At 42.9% G+C, this 20,378-nt stretch overlaps 1 protein-coding gene across 1 annotated transcript in view; it reads right to left on the bottom strand.

The window, feature by feature from the left end:
• The window catches only part of ERI3 (ERI1 exoribonuclease family member 3), a 320,745-nt gene that overhangs the window by 96,894 nt on the left and 203,473 nt on the right, over positions 1-20,378 (bottom strand). Inside the window, exon 7 of the mRNA XM_070745043.1 lies at positions 7,445-7,544. Coding sequence (XP_070601144.1) covers positions 7,445-7,544 — 100 coding nt within the window. The remainder of the gene's footprint in view (positions 1-7,444; positions 7,545-20,378) is intronic.

The raw sequence follows: 20,378 nt of genomic DNA, 5'->3' as shown, positions 1-20,378 counted from the left end.
GCGGGGACCCCCTAGGACAGATGAAATGGCTGCCAGATGACGCCGGAGGGTGCTGGTGGAAAGTCCTTTATGGAAGCCTTGCATAAGGAAGGAAATAATTCTGTGTATGGGGATGCACAGAGGGGAGAGACCTTCCTGTAGACACCACTGGTGAAACTTGGACCACGTGTGGTCGTAGATTCGATTGGTCGAGCCCCTCCTGGCCTTTAGAATGACCTCCACTGAATCGGGGTCATGACCACGCAGTTCTAAATCTCTCCTGATAACAGCCAGGCGGTGAGGTGGAACCACTCCGGGTCTGGATGGAAAGAGGCCCCCTGCCGCAGCATATCCCCCGAAACGGGGAGTCGCCAAGGGTCCTGGACGGATAGCTGTTGGAGATCCGCGAACCAGGGCCGGCGGGGCCAATGAGGGGCGATTAAGATTACTCGGGCCCTCTCGGTGAGGACCTTGTGAATCACGTCCGGGAGGATTGGAATTGGAGGAAATGCGTAGAGTAGGCCTGGAGGCCATGGACTCCGGAGGGCATTGATTGCTTCCGCTCCCGGGGATGGAAATCTGGAATAGAAGCGAGGGAGTTGGGCGTTCGCATTGGTCGCGAAGAGATCCAGGACTGGTAGGCCGAATCTGAGGGTGATTTGATGGAACAGGTCTTGATGGAGGTTCCACTCTCCTGGGTCTATCGTTGCTCGGGATAGCCAATCCGCCTGGACGTTGAGACTCCCCGAGATGTGATCGGCTAGGAGCGACTGGAGATGTTTTTCCGCCCAAAGGCCCAACTTGAGGGCCTCCCTCATGAGAGCCTTGGATCTCGTGCCCCCCTGTCTGCAGATATGGCTTTTTGTGGCAATGTTGTCGGTGAGAATGAGAACGTGCCGGTTGGGAATGCGAGGAGAGAAATGCTTCAGAGCCAGGGAAACGGCTCTTAACTCTAGCCAATTGATTGGCCTGGAAGCTTCCTCCGGGGACCACGTGCCCTGGGCTATCATCCCCTGGGCGTGGGCGCCCCATCCCGATAGACTGGCATCTGTGGTGATGACAAATTGATCCGGGCACCTGAACGGGGATCCTCTGTCCATGGCCGGAGACTTCCACCACTTGAAGGATCTGCGAACACTCAGTGGGATGACAATGCGTCGATTTGAGTTGCTGTGCCCCGATCTCTGAAAAGGCAACAGTAGCCACTGGAGTTCCCTAGCATGAAGGCGAGCCCAGGGAATGATGCCTATGCATGACACCATCTTCCCCAAAAGGGAAGATAGAGTAACTATGGATACTGAAGGATTAGATAAAATGTTAGAAATTAACTCCACTATACTGAGTTTTCTCTCGGGAGAGAGAAAAACCTGGGAGGATTTTGAATCAATAATGGATCCCAGGTGAGAAATGGAAGTGGAAGGTTGGAGGTGACTTTTATCAAAGTTGATGGAAAATCCATGGTCCTGAAGGACTGACATGGTGACAGAAAGGTCTGTTTTCACTCTCTCTAGGGAGTTCCCATGAATTAAAATATCATCAAGATAACATAAAATGTGGATGGGAGACGCCCGGATATAGGCCGCCAGGGACCCCAAGAGCTTTGTAAAGACCCGAGGGGCCGAGGAAAGGCCAAATGGCATCGCCCTATACTGGAAATGCCTGCCTTGAAAGGAAAAACGTAAAAAATTTTCTGTGGCATTTGGCTATAGGAATGTGAAGGTAGGCCTCAGTGAGGTCTAAGGAGACCATGAAATCTCCCGAGTGAATGGCGGCCAAAATAGAAGACAAGGAGTGCATCTTAAACTTCCTATATTTGATGAATAGGTTTAGTTTCTTTAAATCCAAAATGGCTCTCCAACCTCCGGAGGACTTTGGAACCATAAATAGGATGGAGTAAAAACCTAGGCCCTTCTGACCCGAAGGGACCGGTTGAATGGCTCTGATGGACAAAAGATGAGAAATGGCCTCCTCCATACGGTTACAATCTGAGGATGACCTGGGAGAAGGGCAGGAAATAAAACGTTTAGGGGGAGGAGAAATAAATTCTAAAAGAAGGCCTGTTTGAACAGTGTCAATGACCCAAGGGTCCTTGGAGGTGAGACGCCAATTAGAGGCGAAATGAGCTAGGCGACCCCCTATGGGAATGGAGGTAAGATTACCATCTAGGTTTTTTTGAAGCTCTGTTAGAGGAGGCTCCCCTTTGGAAACGAAACCCTCTACCCCTAGAGTTCCTACCTTGGGAACGAAAGCGGGGGGAATACTGACCTGGAGATCTCTGATAGGAAGCCGCTTGATCTTGCTGGCGCCCTGGGCGACGAAAGGACTGCGTTTTGGTAACCTTTTTGGTGGTTGGACCCAAAACCTTCTTCTTGTCCGTGGTCTCCGTGAGGAGTGGATCCAGAAGATCACCGAAGAGAAGGTCGCGCTTTAAGGGGCCCTGGGATAACTGCCACTTTTGGCGAACTCCCGCTTGCCAAGGGCGAATCCATAGGAGTCTTCTTGCCGTTGTAGAGGCTGCAATAGACTTAGCAGAAAATCTAGTAGATTGCAAGGTGGCATCAGCCACGTACTGGGCAGCTGCAAAGACCTTGTTGAAGTCTTGTTGACCTCTCAAGTCATCTGGAGGAATGTGCTGTTGAAGTTGGCGAAGCCACAGCAGCATGGCTCTGGAGAAGAAGGAGGCCGCTGCCGAGCTTTTAATGGCCCAGGAATCAGCGGTGAATCCTCTTTTGAGCATTTGCTCGATGCGCTTGTCCTCTGGGCGGAGGACTTCCTCCGCCTCGCCTGGCACAGCCGCTGCCGAGTGAAGAATCTTGACAGGTTCATCTGGTTTGGGAAAGGATAGAAGCTCTTCATAGGAAGAGGAAAGTTTATACAACTTTCTGTCCTTGGTGGAGGGATTAAGGCCAGAGGCTGGAAAATCCCACTGTTTGAGTAAGGCATCTTTAAACAATTTAGGCATAGGAATTACCTCGTTATCCTCCTGTTCCTCTGTGAAGTAAGGTAAATTCTCCTCCGGGGGATCAGTGGAAGTGGAGGCTTGTTTCTCCTGGGCCGCTAATCCCGTAGAAATTCTAGCTTTGAGGAGGAGAGATTTGAATAGTTGAGAAGGAAAAATAGTAATTGGAGGAGGGACTTTTATTTGGGATTCCTCATCCTCTGATAAGCCCTGAAAAGGGTCTTCATCTTCCTCTACATCCTCATATTCATCCTGGGAGGAATCTGAATCATCCTGAATAGGAGCTCTGACCGCTGGGGAAGAACCCAAGGGGCGGGAGGAACGAGAAGGAGGAAGAGGTAAAGGAAGCTCATTGATGGTGGAGAGTTTGGCATCAATGGCTTTGGACAACACAGCAAAAATAGATTGGAACTCAGGAGGTAAATTGGAAATATCAGCAGAAATGGCAGAAGAATCCCTAAAGGCCTGGGAGGATCCTGGCTGGGGGGAATCTTCAATAATATCTGGTTCCTCTGGACCTATGCCCCATAGGTTAGGTTGGGGTCTGTCTAGGTTTGGCTCATCCAGAGATAACACAGGGACCCCAGAAGGAGGCAGACTAGAGGCCTCTGGTGGGTCTTGACTACTGATTACTTGGGCCTGCACTTTCAAACGTTTTGCTGATTTGTCATGGATTTTTTGTAGGGCTAGGTCCCTTCTCTTCTCGGCCCTGGTGACCTTGGTCGAGGGGCGGGCCCCTGGAGAAGAGGAGGAAGAGGCCTGGGGGATACTAGTAATTTCATCGCCTGTAGGCCTGGCCTCTCTGGGACCTTTAGTTGTGCCTCTCTTGGGAAAAGTAGCCATAGTCTGACAATTAACAGAAGACAAGGCTGAGCCAATAACTGAATTATAAGGAGAAGATTTCAAGGACTTCCCAAGAGGAATGGATCCTGCTTCGAGGCCTCGAAGCTGCTGAAACGTGAGGACAATCTGGGCAAACCCAGAGTTCGTGCCCCCAAATCCAGCGGGGCCAGCCTCCCTAAACTTTGCAATTAAGTAAACCAAGGCACTCTGGTTGGAGGCTTAGCCGGTGGAGAATTTAGCCTGGGACCCCCAAGGCCCGCTCCCGGATCCACGCGGTGGACTGAGGCCTACGCGGCTGGCAGAAGGCCAACACGAGAGGCCTAGATTTTAAAAAAAGGGCGCGAAGGCCTTCGCGCCGAAAAGATCGCTCCGTAGAATTTCTTAAGGGAAAAGCGATCGACTAAGTCCAGGAGACTAGAAGGCGTCTCACTCCGCAGGAGGTATTTTATAAGCCCTTAAATATTTTTATACAATAAATAATCAATAATTCAATGGATAAATACTTGCACCAGGACCTCCAGGCCAAAGGATTAGAAGAATCCACAAGCGGCCGCAGGAATCGTAACCGGCAAAACCGCCGGGGGAAAACGAAACCGCAACTTCTCCTAAGGAAAAAAGCCGAGCCGCTTTTTTTCTTTTTTTCTTTTAAACGGCTGGCGCAATTAGTGCAAGTAATTAAATAAAGACAATAAATCTTACTACTTTTTGAAGGAAAGATCGAAGGGAAGGTGTTAGAATGTTGAACGAGCTATCACAATACAACCGCAGGATATGCGAACTGAGCGAATTCTGGGGAAGGGGCGGATCCGGCAAGCTTTTTTAATACTAGGCTCAGTTCCACCGGATTGGACATGAGCAACCCATGTGACTGCTGGACCCGCTCCTTCAGTACGGAGAACAGACCGCCGCTTCTGAGGCCCTAGCGAAAAGCCGCCAATTACGATAATACGAGGCTTGGCGCCTCCGTGAAGCCCAGCCGCTCCTCCTGGTCGCCTGAATCCGGCTCTGGTATATTCGCCGGTCGGGGCAGGCCCTTTCCGACGTCAACCGTCTCATATTGCCAGGTGCGACCTCGGGGGTCGGGGACCTGGTCGCCCTGGTACAATTCACACACACCCCATCACGGCTGATTCAGAACGCCGTTTTATCGATAGTAAATGCTTGTGGGGGGGGCAGGGCGCGACAGACTGGTGGACAGAACCCACGGGGGGTCTGGTCCACCACTGTAAATGAGAACGAGCCATTTCACAAACCTGCAAGAAAAAACAAGAAAAAGAACAAGTATTAGTAATAAGAAAAAAACACAAATACAGTATTTAATACATATCAAAACTAATACTACTGAAGAGAAAACTCGAAAATGTCCCTTTACTGCGACTGAGTTTTCATGACTGGTGGGCTAGGGGGCGGTGCCTGCATAATGTTTAAATTAAAACTCAGTCCCTCCAATCAGACTGGAGAATTACCCACGTTGGACTCTCCTTGCAAGTGCATTGGAGAATAACCCACTCTGAAGGCTGCTTCCACTCCAGGATGAAAAATGTATTGTAGAAATGTTTGCAGGTTTAGTGTGGTAAGAAAAGCCATTACAAACCTATAAAACATCTGAGAAGTGATAAATGGTTTGAAGGAGAGCTGGATAATAATGTAAAAAAACATCTATACAAGGCCACCCTACATGAATGGCTGAAATGAGCCTACATCCAAGCAAAGAAGCAGCATTTCAGTGGTACATTCCATCAACATGCAACCAGATCCATAGTTCAGAAGGAGATTGCTAATTAAAAGCTGGTGAGCTTTAAATAATTCATCTCCTTAACTCATATTGATTTGATAGTTTAGTAGTAAGGATCTTGAAACAATATTAAACTGTTTCCTCCAGGCCTGGGTGGTAGGTGATTTTTTTCCCTATTGCCCATGTGTAAATTTAGAGCTGAAAGAAGCTGATAAAAGTGGAAGAAACACAGCAGAAAGAACATACAGTGATACCTCATCTTACAAATGCCTCCATCCGGGGTTTAAGATTTTTTTGCCTCTTCTTACAAACTATTTTCACCTTACAAACCCACCGCCGCTGCTGGGATGCCCCACCTCCGGACTTCCGTTGCCAGCGAAGCACCCGTTTTTGTTCTGCTGGGATTCCCCTGAGGCTCCCCTCCATGGGAAACCCCACCTTCGGACTTCTGTTGCCAGCGAAGCGCTCGTTTTTGCAATGCTGGGATTCCCCTGCAGCATTGCACAAAAACACAGAAGTCCGGAGGTGGGGTTTCCTATGGAGGGAAACCTCAGGGGAATCCCAGCAGCGCAAAAACGGGCGCTTCGGCTGGCAAAAGGGGTGAATTTTGGGCTTGCACACATTCATCGCTTTTCCATTGATTCCTATGGGAAACATTGTTTCATCTTACAAACTTTTCACCTTAAGAACCTCATCCCGGAACCAATTAAGTTTGTAAGACAAGTTATCACTGTACTTTGACAGGTAAAAAAGAAGGAAAAACTATCAACTAACATATCTCAAATTTCCCGAAGACCACTAGGAGATTGTATGCATCTACTGCTAAATGCATACCACAACACTATTTCCTGCACTGCTCTTTTCTTATAGGATAGGGCAAACACATCATATTCCAAGCTGCATTTGCTAGAGAAGTACAGTGTTCCCTCGATTTTCGCGGGGGAAGCGTTCTGAGACCGCCCGCGAAAGTTGAATTTCCGCGAAGTAGAGATGCGGAAGTAAATGCACTATTTCCGGCTATGAACAGTATCACAAGCCTTCCCTTAACACTTTAAACCCCTAAATTGCAATTGCCCATTCCCTTAGAAACCATTTAGATTATTACTCACCATGTTTATTTATTAAAGTTTATTTTTTAAAAAATTATTAAAGGCAGACAAAAGTTTGGCGATGACACATGACGTCATCGGGCAGGGAAAACCGTGGTATAGGGAAAAAACCCGCAAAGTATTTTTAATTAATATTTTTGAAAAACCGTGGTATAGACTTTTCGCGAAGTTCGAACCCGCGAAAATCGAGGGAACACTGTATTCATAATTTTTTTCCGCATAACCTTAAATCCCCAGAAGTCTCTAACATCTCTCAGAAACATCAGCGGAAGAATAAAGAGCTTGCTTACAATTGAGAGCAAAAGCAAGCATGAATGTGTCCAAATCTATCCCTTGAACAAAAATATTAGATTAGAAAATAAGGAGTAACCTGGCATGACATCAGAATCTCCATATCATAATGTCTCAACAGGGGAGAAAAAGAAACTAAATGCTCTTCTGAGATGCTAGTATTAAAATCTCAAATGCAGCACAGATTCAAATATTTTAGAGACTTATGGTTGGTACAAAAATGAAGGGCACTAATTAGAGCATGTGTGATTGCCAGCTGTGTTTAAAATTACTATTAAAAAAAACCCCCTTCCCATTCATAAAACAACCTTATCCTTCTGGATTTAGCTTCTTGACTCTTGTTTGATTAGCCACATCAAAGATGGGATCCCGAAGAGGAGACCCACACAAGAAACTGGATTTCATTAGCTGACACCCAAGTATTTTGGGAATTACATCAGAGTAAACATATAGTAGTCTTCCAATCGTAATACACAAAGAGGGACTGGGTGGGAATATAAAAGGGGAGGGGGAGGCACTTGTTCTTACCTATCCCACTGTGAGGCCTTCCTATGTGCTGTAGATTCAGTCCTTTGTTCATATCTAACAGCCCATTCTTTGGCCAGCTCCCCATGGCAAAGCTGTATGCCTGGAAAAGAACGAAAATGCTTTAACATGATAGTACAGCAAGACATTGACTCAATACCATCAAAATACTTGATTCAGCCATTCTTCAACATTATGAAGTCCAAATATTTGGGTCAATTTTTTTTGGAAGTCTACATCTCTCTTTTCAGTATTTTACTTTGAGTAGACGCATTCTTTATTTATTTATTTATTTATTCATTCATTCATTTGTCCAATACACAAATACATAGGAAGAAAAATAGACATGTAGTAATATATATAAGGGTAAAGTGAACTTAGAGGAGAGGATATATGAAAGAAAGAAAATATATATGATAAGTGAGAGAAAGGAAAGACAATTGGACAGGGGACAAAAGGCACACCAGTGCACTTATAAAATTATTCATAATAATAATCCCAAGAGGCCCCCTACTGGCCTCTTAGGAAGCTGGAGAGGTCAATCGTGGAGAGTCTAAGGGAGAAATGTTAGGGGTTGAAACAATTGAGTCCGGCAATGAGTTCCATGCTTCGATAACTCGATTGTTGAAATCATATTTTTTACAGTCAAGTTTGGAGTGGTTCGTATTAAGTTTGAATCTGTTGCGTGCTCTTGCGTTGTTACGGTTGAAGCTGAAAGAAGTAGTCATTGACCGGCAGGACATTGATATTACTCTTCTGTTAAATACAAATTCACATTCTCAATTTTTTGAGCAAGAAATGTGAGTTGGTGCAAAGTCCCCTAGATTCCACCTTGAAAAATGACATGTTCTGCTTTCCACTACAGCAAAATTATTTTTTGCACTAATAGGTACACATTTATATTATTTGGGCTGTTTGCCAACATCAATAGGTATCCCAGTATCCTATTTAAAATAGTGTTTCCTACACACAATAATTTTCCATGCTATACACGCAAATAGAAAAAAAGGCAGATGATCTCACATTGGTAGACAACAGTGTTAAAAAAAAGGAAGTATTTATTTTAAATACAATAATATTTTGATGAGGCAGAAACGAATGCCTTTATCCAGACTGAGTTGTCTTCTTAGAATTCTAAAATCTTGATCACACCACTTCTGACATTATTTTTATTTATTTAATTTATTCATTTGTCCAATACACAAATACATAGGAAGAAAAATAGACATGTAGTAATATATATAAGGGTAAAGTGAACTTAGAGGAGAGGATATATGAAAGAAAGAAAATATATATAAGTGAGAGAACGGAAAGACAATTGGACAGGGGACGAAAGGCACACCAGTGCACTTATGTATGCCCTTTACTGGCCTCCTAGGAATCTGGAGAGGTCAATCGTGGAGAGTCTAAGGGAGAAATGTTGGGGGTTAGGGGTTGACACAATTGAGTCCGGCTATGAGTTCCACGCTTCGATAACTCGATTGTTGAAATCATATTTTTTACAGTCAAGTTTGGAGCGGTTCGTATTAAGTTTGAATCTGTTGCGTGCTCTTGTGTTGTTGCAGTTGAAGCTGAAGTAGTCATTGACTGGTAGGACGTTGCAGCATATGATCTTGTGGGCAATACTCAAATCGTGTTTTACTTCTTAGTTTTTTCTTTATTCAAGCAAACTCTGGATAGAATTTCTCAACCTTCTTTTTTTCCTTCACAAGTAGAAGAGTCTTTACCTTATTTGCAAATATGAAATTTTTAATAAACTAAAATACAAGTGTGTTTCTATCTTAAATTTAAAAGCAAAGTAATTTTAAGCAGAAATCACCCAGCTAGGAAAAAGTAATATTTTATGTTTTCTACAAGGAGCAATAAGATTTTGACTCCTGTAGCCATTATTTTCAGATCCATGTCTGATCCTAGCTCCCAAAGATAAACCCACATACCAAACAATGTGACTGTTAATGCTTCTAATAATTTCATCCCTCTGCATACTTATTCAGAGATTTTTTTTCCCACAAGCCTCATATTAGGCCTTTTTATTCAGAAGAAAACAGAGATTGCTTGCAAATTCCACCTCAACGTTTATATACTCAGAACCAAGGTAATCAGCTTTAAGATCCTGACTGCAAGAAGGAGTGATCCATTAAAAATTAATCTTTCAGACCCATATTTTTCTGATTCAGCAATTTAGAAATACAAGCTCTATTGTGCAAACAGTAAACTAAGGCAAACAATTTCAAGATCCTGAATATAAAATGTGAAAGAGTATACATGGCAGCATTTTTAAATGGATCCACATGCAGATTCAGAAAAATGAATTTGTAGAGAAATATATGTACACACACACACACTTCATTTCTCTCTCTTTCTACAGTCTGATATTTCTTATTAGGAAATTATTTAATTTAAAAAGTACCTCCTGGGAAGGAAGTTCACTCTCCATATCTGCTGACACTGTTCATTTAAAATAAGAGAACCACCATACAGTAATGTTTTTTGCTAAGGCTGTAGATTTATTTCATCAATTTAAAAATGCTACTATATTTCTAGTTGTGAGCTGATTGCCGTAAAACTACAAGGGGGAGAAGTCTGTGCCAGGGCCCTACTTCATTACCTATCCCAAAAAGCTGCTCTCAGCTCCCACGCTCAGTGTGTAATTCATAAAATAAGGTCAGAAGCCGCTGTAAATAAATGGGTGGTAGTGTTGTGCTGCTACCACTAATAAGAACAATCACTTTAAATGGCCAGTTGGGGGTCTAAGAGGGACAAAACAGCACTTCACTATACCTGATCTTGCCAAAAAGACTTGCTGCCACACAAAAACATGTGTGCATGTGAATGCGCATGCATGCACGCACACACACACACACAACACACATTTATCTATTGTGTTATTTCCTTTTGGGGAACCAACATTATGCAAAGCAAAGAAAAAAGTAAAGAATAGTAGAAGGAGGGAGGGAAGGAAGGAGGGAGGGAGGGAAAATCCAAAGTTTCTATTTTTTTAAATAAATTTTAATTGATTTTTATAATAACAGTAAAACATTCACACAACAAATAACAATGTGCTCAATGCTCAAAGTGGCCACCACCAAGCCAATTCGTTTCTAACATCACCACTTATTTTATTGATTGATTGATTGATTGATTGATTGATTGATTGGATTTGTATGCCGCCCCTCTCCGTAGACTCGGGGCGGCTAACAACAGTGGTAAAAACAACATACAACAACCAATCATACATACAAACATACCATACATAAATTGTAAAGGCTTAGGGGGAAAGAATATCTGAGTTCCCCCATGCCTGACGACAGAGGTGGGTTTTAAGAAGCTTACGAAAGGCAAGAAGGGTGGGGCTATTCTAATCTCTGGGGAGAGTTGGTTCCAGAGGGCTGGGGCCGCCACAGAGAAGGCTCTTCCCTGGGTCCCGCCAAATGACATTTAGTTGATGGGACCCGGAGAAGGCCCACTCTGTGGGACCTAACTGGTCGCTGGGATTCGTGCGGCAGAAGGCAGTCCCGGAGATAATCTGGTCTGGTGCCATGAAGGGCTTTATAGGTCCTAACCAACACTTTGAATTGTGACCGGAAACTGATCGGCAACCAATGCAGACTGCGGAGTGTTGGTGTAACATGGGCATATTTAGGGAAACCCATGATTGCTCTCTCAGCTGCATTCTAATATTCATAAATTCATAATATTCATAATTTATCATTAAATACCCATTAAATACCCAGACATCATTTATATTTATAATTCCATTTCTTGTTTTAAGCATTTATTTGTTTGTTTGTTGATTGATGTCTTTATTTGTTTATTTCTCAAGGCAGTGAACATACCTAGTACTTCTTCCTCCTCTCCCACAACAACAACCCAGTGAGGTGAGTTGGACTGAGACAGAATGAATGGCCAAAGTCACACAGGAAGCTTTCATGCCAAAGGCAGGACTAGAACTCAGAGTCTCCCGGTTTCTAGCATGGTGTCTTTAATCACAAAACCAAATTTGTTCCTTCATATGCTTTACTTCCTCTGAATGACTGATACCCCATTCAGCAAGCAACCCCCAATTCCAGATTTTTTATTATTATTATTATTATTATTATTATTATTATTATTATTATTATTATTATTATTAATTGGATTTGTATGCCGCCCCTCTCCGGAGACTCGGGGCGGCTAACAGCAATAATAAGACAGTATACAATAATAATCCAATACTGTACTAAAAACGATTTTAAAAAACCATTAATATAAAAATCAAACATACATACAGACATACCATGCATAAAATTGTAAAGGCCTAGGGGAAAAGAGTATCTCAATTCCCCCATGCCTGACGGCAGAGGTGGGTTTTAAGTAACTTACGAAAGGCAAGGAGGGTGGGGGCAATTCTAATCTCTGGAGGGCCGGGGCCGCCACAGAGAAGGCTCTTCCCCTGGGTCCCGCCAAGCGGCATTGTTTAGTTGACAGGACCCGGAGAAGACCCACTCTGTGGGACCTAACCGGTCGCTGGGATTCGTGCAGCAGAAGGCGGTCCCTGAGATAATCTGGTTCGGTGCCATGAAGGGCTTTATAGGTCGTAACCAACACTTTGAATTGTGACTGGAAACTGATCGGCAACCAATGCAGACTGCGGAGTGTTGGTGTAACATGGGCATATTTGGGAAAGCCCATGATTCCTCTCGCAGCTGCATTCTGCACGATCTGAAGTTTCCGAACACTTTTCAAAGGTAGCCCCATGTAGAGAGCATTACAGTAGTCGAGCCTCGAGGCTCAGTTTATCATATGTTGCTTTCAAAACCAATAAATTACAGTAGTCCCTCGCTATATCGCGCTTCACCTGCCGCGGCTTCACTTCATCGCGGGTTTTGAAGTCAGCTTCATTTGAATGATTTTACCACACAAACAAGCGCTAGAATCCCCCAGCGGGACTCCCAAATGATGAGCGGGGTGGGGACTGAGCTCCGGCGGAGACCCATCCCCTCATTCAATCCCCCTCGCCAGTGCCGAAAGGAAAAAAAAGAAAGGAACGCGACGCGGCGGGGATTTCCAGACTGGGCTCGAGGGCGGAAGAGGAAGTGCTCGAGGGCGGAAGAGAGAGAGAGAAAAAAAGAAACAGCCGGGGCAGCTCACCAGGGACTTTACAGCCGGGGCAAGGCAAAAAACGCAACATTTGGCCGAACTGCTGCAAAGAACAGAGTAAGTAGTAGTGGGGGGGGGAAGGTTAGCCGGCCGTTGCTCGCCTCCAGGCATCCGGAGCTGGTGGGAAGGAGGATAAATTCCCCATCGCGGATTTCACCTATCGCGGCAAGGTCTGGAACGTAACTCCCGCGATAGGTGAGGGATTACTGTACATTCATGGCCTTCTCACTATCCTTATGAAGAATCTAAACATTTGGTCTGCAACTGCCTTACATAAACCTGCCTTTCCCAAATTTTACTCAGTCATGTATTTCTTATTCTTTTAGCACTGGCAATAGCACTTAGATTTATATACTGTTTCATAGTGCATTACAGCCCTCTCTAAGCCATTTACAGAGTCCACATATTGCCCCAAACAATCTGGGTCCACCTTAGAAGGATGGAAGTCTGAGTCAACCTTGGAGCCTGGTGAGATTCGATCTGCCAAAATGCTGGCAGCCGGGGATCAGCAGAAGTAGCCTGCAGTACTGCACTCTAACCACTGCGTCACCGTGGCTTTTAGCTTTGTTTAGTCCTCCTAAACATTTTCCCAGACCCACTTGTCAAACAAATCTGTTTGTAGGTCTAGCATTCACTCTCACCATCTTTCCTTTTGGCACAGTTAATTCACAATCAAACCATATCAATATTTAACATTTCTCTACTTACATCACTGTACCTATGGTTTGCCATTTTTCAACATACACAGACTATTTATGTTGTTAGTCAATTAAGTTTCCAGGTAATTTACAAACATAAAATACAACAAAAGCCACAAAACGTAAAACACAGAAACACAATACCAAACCTAGGCCACCAAAAATTCTCAACCCAAAAGAGCAGACTAACATCACTACTAAAATTCATAAAGTTGGCTGAAAAAGATGATTTTAGTGGTTTTAAAAATGATCCAAAGTGAAAGGAATAGATGACCCTCTAGGGAAGGGCATTCCATGTATTAGGAGCTTTCTTTTAGTTTATATCCACCCCACCTCTCATGCGGCATGGACCTCTCTCAATGATTTCAAAAGATGGACAGAAACTATCTGGAGAATAGTTCTTATCATTGATTCAAACATCTCTTCAGTTACTTTATTTCAGCTCTTCAGTAAGCATCACTTTTGAACTACAATCAGCAACTAGGAAGAAACCAGCACCCCAATAATCTTTCTATTCCAGAAATCAACCAGGTATAAGATGAATCTATCTACAAGATCTATCTGATCTATCATGGCAAATACTCATTCTTGTAGTGTCCAAGTTACCAGCCATTCGCAGCATGGATAAACATGATTCAGTGATAGTAATCAACTGATGGCCATTCTCAAGTGTGCTTCTAGATCTAATAGCTCTCTCTAACTTGAGAGCTGAAATCACTTGGGACACTGCAATAATTATGATTTGACAGCATTATTTTTTCTCCATCATAAAGTATGAGACAAGATACGCCACTGTGTGATACTATAGATACAAGGTTTTGTGGTGCTTAAAAGCCAAGTTGCTGCACTACGGGTCTTATTTTAAGTCATGTAAATATAGAGGGGACATTAAATCATCAGGTCTCCACATAGCTCAGATACTCCAGAAATGTGCTCGAAAGGGATTTTTACAAAGTTGGTGTAACCTTCCATATCTACTTGACTACAACTTGGTTAAGTTAATAACTAGGATTTCTGTATGGAAGTTGTTCAGCGAAAGAGTACCAAGCAAGAATTTGTTATAAACATTATGCCAAGTGAGTCTGTGAAAACTGCATTTATGCTTCTGAAGCATATAGAACTATTCTGTTTCAATTTTTTCTCATCAATACTCCCCCACAACTTTGCTGAAATACGAGTTTCTATCATACCTAGCTGTCATAGCCAACTGTCATGCTGACTAGGGTTTATGGATACTGCAATGCAACACCTGGGGAAGATACCAGGTGGATAACATTGTGTTAAACAAGTAGAAGAGAAAACCTAGGTGAAGGCGCCATCAAATTCTGTGCCTCATTAATCTTTCAGAATTCTTTCGCTATCTTAAGACAGTGTTTCCCAACCTTGGCAACTTGAAGATATTTGGACTTCAACTCCCAGAATTCCCCAGCTAGCAAACGCTGGCTGGGGAATTTTGGGAGTTGAAGTCCAAATATCTTCAAGTTGCCAAGGTTGGGAAACACTGTCTTAAGAAATATATGTGTTTGTTTATGTGTATGTTTATTAGATTTGTATGCCGCCCCTTTCCGTAGACTCGGGGCGGCTCACAACACAATAAAAACAGTTCATAACGAATCTAATAATTTACAATTTAAGATATTTTAAAAACCCCATTATTAAGCAGACATACACACAAGCATGCCATATATAAATTGTATAGGCCAAGGGGAGATATTTCAGTTCCCCCATGCCTGACGACAAAGGTGGGTTTTAAGGAGTTTATGAAAGGCAAGGAGGGTAGGGGCAGTTCTAATCTCTGGGGGGAGCTGGTTCCAGAGAGTCGGGGCTGCCACAGAGAAGGTTCTTCCCCTGGGGCCCGCCAACCGACATTGTTTAGTTGACGGGACCCAGAGAAGGTGCACTCTGTGGGACCTAATCGGTCACTGGGATTCGTGCGGCAGGAGGCGGTCTCGGAGATATTCTGGTCCAATGCCATGAAGGGCTTTAAAGGTCATAACCAACACTTTCAATTGGCTTGGATTTGTCATCTAGCAGTCATCAGAAAATGGAAGCAGAACAAAATTGGGGAAAAAAAGCAGTTAAATTAGTCAAATATGCAAATAACTCTGCAATTATTTAGGGTGGTAAAATTTAAATATGATTGCAAATACCTCTACCAAGATGATGCCCAAAGGGATAGGCAGTAAACAAAATGGCAAATAATATAGAGATGGTGCTCTAGTACCTTAAACTGTATTATACCTCAACCATGATAAACTAACAAGTGTGTATTGCAATATCTGCAAGAAATCCCATTTGCCTGCAAATAAGAACTGGTGAGTCCCAAAATAGACAAAGCAATAGAAAATGAAGATTGCTCTGGGACTTGAAACAGAATTGAAGCAGACAAGCACTTGCCACATAACACCCCAGACTTAACAATTGTAATACAAAAAAAAAGAATCTGGATAGTGAAGGCTGCAATAGCTGGAGAGAACAGAATAGAAGACAAAGAGCTGGAGATTCAGAGGGAGGAAGTAGAAGGGGGATTCTCATCACAATGAGAATGACCAAAAAAAAGAGAGCAAAGATAGTATCCATAGTGAATGGCATCTCAGGCACAATTCCCCAAAAATCTGGAGAACCACTTGAGCACTATTGGCATTGTGGAGGATTATCTGATCCTTGTGTTTCGTGGCTGCTTTGCTGACTTTGACCTTTGTGTGCTGATTTTCCCCCGCTTTGAAACTAAACCAGAGCAAAGTGTGTTTCACTTTGTGAAAGAAGAAGGACTGTGAATTGCCTCACAGCTGCAAGCTAAGTATCACAGAACTGATAAGGGACTTGTACAAATTACCAGTTTGTTTGGAGACGAGTGCTCTTTGCTATACCAAAAGAGGGCTTAGTTTAAGTGAATTTTCCTTATAAAGAACATTGTTTTGAATTTTCAAACGTGTGTGTGTCTGAAATTGTATCTGTGCATTTTCAGGAGGATTCTACCAGAGAGCTCGACAGAACAGGTGACTGGTAGTCAGTCCTGGTGGTAGGGACACTGAGGGCCTATCCACCTTTGTTGCTAATTTATTAAACACGATCGCGCCTCTTCTCATCCCGCTCAACCGTTCTTGAGGCAGATCTTGGTGTATGCTCCTCTGCAGGAGCGGGAAGTGATAAATCATCATCAGGCAAGCCAACCTTGGTAGATTTCTACCACTTCTTGCCTGTTGTTTGAGAAGGCTGTGAAAGAGCAGCAGTCTAGAAGTTTAGAAAAAAGGTCTTAGTAACAACTTATTCGAATTATTAATATTATGAAAAATGGAGATGTTTGTTTCCTGATATTAGAAATCTGGGTGTCCTTCTCCCATTACACTCATCTATAGCAAAAAGAAAGACTAACCTATGGCATTTGGTGACACGGAATATAAGGGAGAGAGCACCGTTAGACAGCTGTCTTAAAATACATGTTTATCTAACCAAATGCAACATACCTAGGAAAATCAGATGCCAGAGGCACATGATGAGTTGTTCCAGAGGTTTGGGGCCCTCTTGCTAGCCACTGATGGAATTTGCCTGATCTGGCAATTCTTTGCTCATGCATGATTTTCTCAACTGAATGACAGAGAAACTAAAATGACTGAGAATAAAAGTTGTTGATCTGCAAATCCTAATGCCCAATTTAGGAACCCTGCCATCCTTGTCCCGAAACCAGATGTTTAAATTTCTCTACTTGAACAAGAATAAATTCAGAAGGGCTTGATCCATTTTACAGAACACAATCTGAGGGCCATCAGCTCTGAGATAATAATAATAATAATAATAATAATAATAATAATAATAATAATAATAATTATTATTATTATTATTATTATTATTATTATTATTTATTAGATTTGTATGCCGCCCCTCTCCGAAGACTCGGGGCAGCTCACAACAATGATAAAAACAATATTATAGTAGCACAAATCTAATATTAAAAGAAATAACTAAAACCCTATCATATTAAAACCAAACAACACTTACATACCAAATATAAATTATAAGGAGCCTGGGGAAAAGATATCTCAAATCCCCCATGCCTGGCAGTATAGGTGGGTCTTGAGTAGTTTACGAGGGTGGGAGCAGTTCTAATCTCCGGGGGGGAGTTGATTCCAGAAGGCCGGGGCCGCCACAGAGAAGGCTCTTCCCCTGGGGCCCGCCAGACAACATTGTTTAGTCGACGGGACACGGAGAAGGCCAACTCTGTGGGACCTTATCGGTCGCTGGGATTCATGCAGTAGCAGGCGGTTCCGGAGGTACTCCGCTGGCTGGGGAATTCTGGGAGTTGAAGTCCAAATATCTTCAAGTTGCCACGGTTTGGAAACACTGTATTAGAGCATGCAAAAGGAACCCCTTTTTCTCCACCACTTCATATTGCCACAACAGTAGCATATGTTGGGAAGAACACACCAATCTCCATTCTGAACAGACACAACACAAAATAGTTTGTTTGTTTTTTTAAAAAAGCATCCTTTACCAAGGAAAACAAAGAGGGGATGTACCAAAGAAACAGAATTTACAATCCAACTGCTGCATGGTGCCACTGCTAAGAGACTTGGATAAATATCAACTGCACTTCCACTGATTTGGAACCTTGCCTCATGCAAAGCCAGTGTACTTAAGACCCCTCCCCACCTATCAGCATACTGTTGAGATGTCCCCAGAGTTCCATCTGGGATTTGGGATAGTTAATTTATTGCCACATATGTAGCCATTTATGCTGCTTTGTTACTCCCGCCTTAGCAAAACACAGGGGCTCCACAGGTAATTAATAGACAACATTGCTAATCCTATTGGGAGATGATTAGCAATTAAAACTCCTAATTAAGTCTATGCATAATTCACTGAAATTACATCCTTGTGTACACAATAGAGAGGTTTCCTCTGCGTTTGACAAATACACACTGATATCTTTATTACTCATTTAAATCACTGTAGGCTAGAATCTGCTCTATTGCTCATAAGGGAGGCAGAACTTTTCTTCCTCTTGTGTTGCGCTGCCCTGATTTTGTCACCTCCAGCCAAGAAAGAAACTTGCTGATGGGGAGGAACAATTCTGGCACAACATCATCGGACACTACATTTTTTTTTAATAGACACAGTGTTGTCCTCTGCAGGACTTGAGCTTGTATTTCCAAGATGACAAGAAGAGAACTATATTATTATTATTATTATTTATTGGATTTGTATGCCGCCCCTCTCTGTAAACTCGGGACGGCTAACAACAGTGGTAAAACAACATGAACAATCCAATTAATAAAAACAACAAAAAAAACCTTATTCTAAAAAACCAAACATACACATACACAAACATACCATGCATAACTTGTAATAGCCTAGGGGGGAAGGATAACTTAACTCCCCCATGCCTGGCGACAAAGGTGGGTCTTAAGTAATTTGCGAAAGACAAGGAGGGTGGGGGCCGTTCTAATCTCTGGGGGGAGTTGGTTCCAGAGGGCCGGGGCCACCACAGAGAAGGTTCTTCCCCTGGGGCCCGCCAAACGACATTGTTTGGTCGACGGGATCCGGAGAAGGCCAACTCTGTGGGGCCTTATCGGCCGCTGGGATTCGTGCGGTAGAAGGCAGTTCCGGATGTATTCTGGCCCAATGCCATGTAGGGCTTTAAAGGTCATTACCAACACTTTGAATTGTGACCGGAAACCGATCGGCAGCCAGTGCAGGCTGCGGAGTGTGCAATATGCAAGCAAGCTCACCTAAAAATGTTTAGGAAAACCTCACTTGCAGGAGGGAAGTGTTTTTAATAGGAAAATGAATACAAGGACGAGCACAATCTGAGGTTAGTTGGGGGAAAGATCAGAAGCAACGTGAGAAAATATTATTTGACTGAAAGAATAGTAGATGCTTGAAACAAACTTCCAACAGACGTGGTTGGTAAATCCACAGTAACTGAATTTAAAGATGCCTGGGATAAACATATATCCATCCTAAGATAAAATATGGGAAATAGTATAAGGGCAGACTAGATGGACCATGAGGTCTTTTTCTGCCATCAATCTTCTATGTTTCTATGTTTCTATTATCAGGTCAAAACATAGTCCGTTCCCAGAATTTTATAAGAAACAAGGTACCTTTGATGGCGATGGTATTCGCAGAAGCTGATCATTATGTAAGGAGTGAAGCCTGACACATCCAAGGTGCAAGATTATTTCAGGCAGTATGTTTTGCCTTAATAAATTCAACTGACAAATATATCACCTATAAGTTACAATGTGTAAAGAACATGCTGGCATTCATTTGCGTACATTCTACACGTCATGTTGCTATGCTTTGTTATTTTTTCCCAAAAGGAAACAATATCCCTAAAGAAGTTTGTTTGTTTCTTTGTTTTTTGTTTGTTTCTTTGTTTGTTTGTTTATTTGATTGATTGATTGATTTGATTTGATTTGATTTGTATGCCACCCCTCTCCGCAGACTCGGGGCGGCTCACAACAATAACAATAACAATGTATCACAAATCTAATATTAAAAAGTCTCTAAAAACCCCTTATTTAAAAAAAATGACACACACACAAACATACCATTCATAAATTATATAGGCCAGGGGAAGATGTCTCAGTTCCCCCATGCCTGACGGCAGAGGTGGGTTTTAAGAAGTTGTGCCACAGGTGCTTCACTCGGATCACAAGTCTATACCTGTGCTTTGCTAGACAAAGTGCCTGACAAGAACTAAATGGTATCATTTCCTCAAATCCTGCCCTCTTGTGGCGTGCAACCGATATATTAGCCATTGATTCATCTGATGGCATGGTGTACCTATGAATCCGAAATCCAGTCTGCATGTGTAGAACCATGCCCTAATGAAGCAGAATGGGCGTATGTGCATCCCCATTTACCTATTATTAGATCTGAGAAACAAGCTCATTAAATGCTCCTGAAATTTTAATGAACTAAATTAGACAAGGCCCAGCATGAGTTTAGAGATTACCAGCATCTCTTTGGTTAGTTTATAGAGATTAAGTCCTGTTTTCTACAGGAAAGGCTGGGGATAGGGCTCAGCTCTGAGTTTCTTGTACAGTATATCTTTTTTTTTTAAAAGAAAGTTTATTGAGTTTAAATAGTTAAAC

Source organism: Erythrolamprus reginae, chromosome 3 (assembly GCF_031021105.1).
Source record: "Erythrolamprus reginae isolate rEryReg1 chromosome 3, rEryReg1.hap1, whole genome shotgun sequence".
Lineage (NCBI taxonomy): Eukaryota > Metazoa > Chordata > Lepidosauria > Squamata > Dipsadidae > Erythrolamprus > Erythrolamprus reginae.
The sequence above is the reverse complement of the archived record's forward strand: the minus strand, read 5'-3'. Positions and strand labels throughout refer to the sequence as shown.